Source organism: Apium graveolens, chromosome 6 (genome assembly GCF_009905375.1).
Source record: "Apium graveolens cultivar Ventura chromosome 6, ASM990537v1, whole genome shotgun sequence".
Classification (NCBI taxonomy): domain Eukaryota; kingdom Viridiplantae; phylum Streptophyta; class Magnoliopsida; order Apiales; family Apiaceae; genus Apium; species Apium graveolens.
In genome coordinates this window covers 219,881,475-219,887,022 of record NC_133652.1, presented here as the reverse complement: position 1 = coordinate 219,887,022, position 5,548 = coordinate 219,881,475, and the positions used below count along the sequence as shown (strand labels likewise).

Below are 5,548 nucleotides of genomic sequence, written 5' to 3'. Positions count from 1 at the left end.
TTTAATATCTTGAAATGAACAATTTAATTATTCATCATACCGCAACATTTATGTAGCTAATTAATTCCTCAGGCCATGCCAAAAAAGATCCTAGAGCATCGCGGACAGTCATCATGTCATCACCACGTGTCTCAGCTGGAAGCAAGGCATCTGGTTTTATGAGGCCATCAACGGAGACACATTGATGTCCAATTGGTATATCAACTCCATGTACCAAATCAGTTAAATGATGCTCGCGAGGATATACCATACCAAATGCAACCTTATTCTCAAGTCTCTCGATAGATAGCTCACAGGAGGTGAAGGCCTAGTTGGGCCATCTATAAAAACACAGTCATCATCTTCATATACCAACACAACTCCTCTTGCAGGTGGTGGATTTGACTTCATTTCTTTATCCTTTTCCGGATCGAAACTTGCCTTTTCAGATGGCATTGGAGAGTGAAAAGTACCTCCACTTTCGATCACTGACTTCAAGCGATCAATCTCTGCCTCGAGAGCTTGCGTTTTTTTTCAAGCAGTTCATCCCTTTGTCGATCACGGGCCATCAACTCTGCCTTTGTGATTCGAAGCTTTGGCTCTCTTGGCAAATTAAAGTATTGTTTTGGAGTGATGTACCCTCCAACAGCCCGAACCCTCCCAGAATGCTCACGACTCTCCAAAGCCGTTGTCAGAACATCTTCAGCACCAGAAAACTGAATCTCACCCTTCTTCTTTTTTTCCAACAATGCGTTCTGTTAACAAGAAAATAAATAAAACATTGACGGGGGTCCTATTTATACTGATTCGCCTACTTTACTAATTTATGTCGTCCTAATTTTACTGATTCGCCTACTTTAATGTAATTTAACCAGAATTAAAACTTACAATTTTATCGCATACAACAGCCAAATCTTCATCGACCTCTTCGACCTCTTGTCCGTTTTTCCGCTTACGAGCCTTTTGCCAAAAAATCGCTCTATCCGGTTCTTCTCCCGGATTCAACCTTCCTTTTTTTATCTGTTACAAATAAAATAAAATACAGTAATACAAATAACTCCAGGGCTAAAAAATGTAGGACTCTAATTTATTATGGACTGACCTATTATAAATTAAATACAGTTATACAATTAAATGAACTTTTCTTACCTCGTCTTCTTTTAAACCGATGTAGCCCTTTCTTGACAACCGGTGATGATATTTTCTCTTAGACACTCTTTCACTTTGTGTGTCATGAATTTCCTAAAAACATGTCACAAGATTACAAAAATTACAACAGACGATGCAAAAAAATCACCAAAATCATATATTACAGAATTAAAACATACCTTCCACTTAGAATCAGTCCTCTGTCTCGCAAACCTTTTCCAGGTTGCCTTACTAACATAATAATAGCCTCTTGGCGGCTTACTCAGCTTCTTCTTTTCTCCAATAAATGGTAGCACATACTTTCTCGTCAAATCAGTCTTAAACTGTCGCCATTTACAACCTGCTGACTTTAGGACCATGTTTTCAATTTCTGGTTTAACTTTGAAGGTAGCCTGAAAAAACACAAGTTCACAAAATCATAACAGGAAAAATTTATATTCAAGATCTACATTTGATAATAATTTTTTATAATTGATCTAGTACCTGGAGATCTAACCAAAGCTTTGATTTTAATTCAGGGTCTACATTTGGCCACGTAGGAATGTCGATTGGAATCGTAGTCCTGGCCAACATACCAATGTAAGACTGCAAACGGGCTCTAGTTTCCCCATTAGGAATCCCCCATTCATTGGCAGTGACTTTAACTTTCTTCCTGCGAGCTTTCTTGACAATCACTTTGTACATTGCGCATATGCCTCGCTTACCCCCAGACTTCCTTGTAGTAGTATTAGTTGTAGTATTTATCTGTTCTGAGTTAGTCGGTTGAGATTCCGATGCATGCCCTTCATTGTTTTCATCATTGTTCGGAACATCCTTCAGCCGCTTGGGGCTTCCACCGCTAAGATTCTGTGATGCAGTCTTTTCTGATTGCTTTCGCATTTGCTTTTTTGGTGCCATTCTTTCCTCTTCCTCTAATTTGAAAAATTAACTAATATTTAACAGATTAGAACAACTACACAGTTCATGGTATAATGTCTAACAGATATGCAGAAAATTAAACAAAATTCTCATTTAATTGTCAAGAAAAATTACAGATAGACTTCTATAACTACATTGAAAAATTACAAGAAAACAGAGATCACAAGATACATTACAAATAACAAGAAAAATTAATAACAAGAAAATTACAAATAAGGAGAATATATAGCTAGACTCCTATAACTTTTTGACCCATATACCCTCAACATTTTCTCTTCTATTACAAACACTTGCATCATCAATATTAGCAGGGTCACATGTAGGGATATTAGAACAGAATGGGGGAGGGTTCCAGGAGGTGTCTTCAGAAGCATCTTCATTTTAAACATCATGATAGTCTCGAGTTGACGCCGATAACACAACGGACCAATTAGCATCAACTGGATCCTCAATATAAAATACTTGGTTGACTTGGTCAACAGAGACATATTTGTCCTTTTTGTGACCTGGTCGATTGAAGTTGACAAGGGTGAAACCAAGATCATCGGACTTGACACCTTTGTCACTTGCTGCCCATGTATATAAAAACAGAGGGGCCTTGCAATGCGTGGTAGTCTAATTCCCATATTTCCCTGATCACCCCATAAAATTTTAAATCACTCTCTATAGGATTCATGTCCTTAGCACTAGAGACTTGGACTGTCCTCGCAACTAATGACACACCACTATTCTGAACTACCCTTGCATTATCTCGATCCTTTGTGTGGTATCGGACCCCTTCAACAACATAACTTTCGTAAGTCAAAACTAAAAATGAAGGTTTCCCAAGCCAATCATTCTTATAGTTTCAGATACGGCTTCCGCATTCTCCCTCATTTCTGTACTGACCTACATATAATTTATTGATGCATATAAGTGGCTATAATTTAAAAACATGACTTATAAAAATAAAAGAGAAGGAAAAAGAATGTAAACCAACTTTTTGTTCAAATCCAATCGGCAAATTATCGATTGTGCTCTCCCAATAGCCACTGTACACTCTTCTTTTTCCCTCGATAAATCTCTTCCAAATATTTTTTATGCAACCTGAAATTACTTACATCAAATTCGACTAAACTATACCAAATATAACTTTAACAATTATATGTATACTTTTTATGTTTTACTTACATAACATATGGTTCCACTTCCGAATTATTACGAAGAACTGAAAGATGAGCCTCATCTCGTTCTTTTTCCGCAACTGACTTCATAGTCACACTACCGATTGGACCAGAAATTTTTTCTTCATCTTTCGGAAGACCGGCTGTTCTACTACTCCCGGTATAGAACTCACTGCAAAATTCTATTGACTCTTCTTTGAGGTAACCTTCAGCTATAGAACCTTCTGGATAGAATCGGTTTCTTACATAACTCTTCAATATTTTATTAAAGCGTTCAAATGGAAACATCCATCTATAAAAAACCGGTCCACATAATCGCAGTTCCCTTACTAGGTGGACCATAAGATGTATCATAACATCAAAAAATGATGGAGGGAATATCTTCTCTAACTCACACAGGGTCAATATCACATCTGCTTGTAATTTATTCAACTTGGACACATCTACAACTTTGTTGCACAGAGAGTTGAAGAAAAAACACAATCTTATGATACTAACCCTAACATTTTTCGGAAGCACTGAACGAATGCAAACAGGTAGTAGTTGTTGGAGAAGGATATGGCAGTCATGGGACTTTAAACCATACAACTTCATATAAATCATCGATACACAATTTCTTATATTTGAAGCATGTCCGTATGGAAGTTTCATGTCGTACAATGATGCCAATATTGTTTTTTTTTCTTTCCGGGAGAGAGTATAAGGGGCAGGAGGTAGGTATGTTCTTTTCTCACCTACTTCTGGAGCTAAATCAGGTCATATTCCCATATCAACCAAATCAAGATGTGAGGCAAGGCTGTCTTTACTCTTGAATTTCATGTGCAGAAGTGTCCCAATTATATTATCACACACGTTCTTTTCGACGTGCATGACATCTAAACAATGTCGAACATGGTGAAACTTCCAATACTCTAACTCAAAAAAAACTGACTATTTTTTCCATGGAGACTCCACCTTTCTTGGCTTCCCCCCTTCCCAAAACTGAACCTAAGTTGCTGTTGTTGCCCCAACACTTCCTCTCCGCTAAGTGGTTCAGGTGCACAACCAAATTCTTGTTCTCCATTAAAAGCTGTCCTTTGTCTCCTATACGGATGATAAAGATCTAAATACCGACAATGTCCTTGGTAGCTCATTTTTCTACTACGACTTAGATATTTAGCCACGGTCTGATCACCGCATACTGGACAGGCCCTATAACCCTTATTAACGCACCCCGACAAATTTCCATATCCCGGAAAGTCATTTATTGTCCACATCAAGATTGCCTTTAGAGTGAAAAAGGATTTGATATGGGCATCGTACACGTTTGGTTCACCTTCCTCCCACAATTTTTTTAAATCATCGATCAGTGGCTGGAGATATACGTCAATATCATTACCAGGCTCTTGTGGGCCTGAAATTAATGTTGTTAACATCATAAACTTCCTCTTCATGCATAACCATGGAGGAAGATTATATGTTACTAACATAACTGGCCAGCAGCTGTACCGATTATTTAATCCATTGTTGTGTGGATTTATACCATCGGCCGCTAATCCTAAACGTATATTTCTTGCCTCCCTACCAAACTCAGGCTACCTACAATCTACATTTCTCCAAGAAGGAGAATCAGAGGGGTGACGCATCTTTCCATCTTTGTTTCGATTATTTGCATGCCAACTCATTAATTCAGCAGTAGATGAAGATTTAAACATTCTTTTAAATATGGGGATTATCGGAAAATACCACATAACCTTAGCTGGCACATTTACCCTAACTTGACCATCTTTCCCAACTTTCCAGCGAGAGAGATGGCATTTGGGACACTCGGAAGAAGACTCGAGAATTGGACCCCTGTATAATACGCAGTAATTTGGACAAGCGTGGAATTTAATATACTCGAGGCCTAAATCAGTCAAGGTTTTCTTGGCTTCATACATATTAGACGGAAGCAGATTATCTTTAGGAAGAATTGATCCAACTGATTAAAGCAGATCAGTAAAAGCTTTATCGGAAACTCCAAACCTAGCCTTCCAATTATGTAATTTTAAGACCGACTCTAGTTTAGTACACTCACTTCCCTCAAACAGAGGTTGTTCTGCATCGGCAACAAACCTCTCAAAGTTATCTGACTTTTTATCGCAATCTTCCCTACTATAGGCTGCTTCAAACACGTTAAATGTTTCTGAAATTGGTATGGGCTTCGAGGGAGGACAAGTACTACCAACAGATGACCTAGTACTATTATCATGGTTTTCTCCATGCCAAATCCAATCAGAATATCCTAAACTAAACCCTGATTCATAAAGATGACCTCTGATTATATTCACAGAAAACTTTTTGAAGTTAGAGCAGTGTGC

General features: G+C 38.0%; 1 protein-coding gene across 1 annotated transcript; it reads right to left on the bottom strand.

The window, feature by feature from the left end:
* Positions 1 to 3,212: 3,212 nt before the first annotated feature.
* On the bottom strand, positions 3,213 to 5,128 carry LOC141665746 (uncharacterized). The gene is made up of 3 exons (XM_074471729.1): positions 4,792 to 5,128; positions 4,141 to 4,602; positions 3,213 to 3,955 (listed from the first exon to the last, which is right to left on the bottom strand). Exons 1-3 carry the CDS (start codon positions 5,126 to 5,128, stop codon positions 3,213 to 3,215), a joined length of 1,542 nt encoding a protein of 513 aa, XP_074327830.1.
* Positions 5,129 to 5,548: the final 420 nt, after the last annotated feature.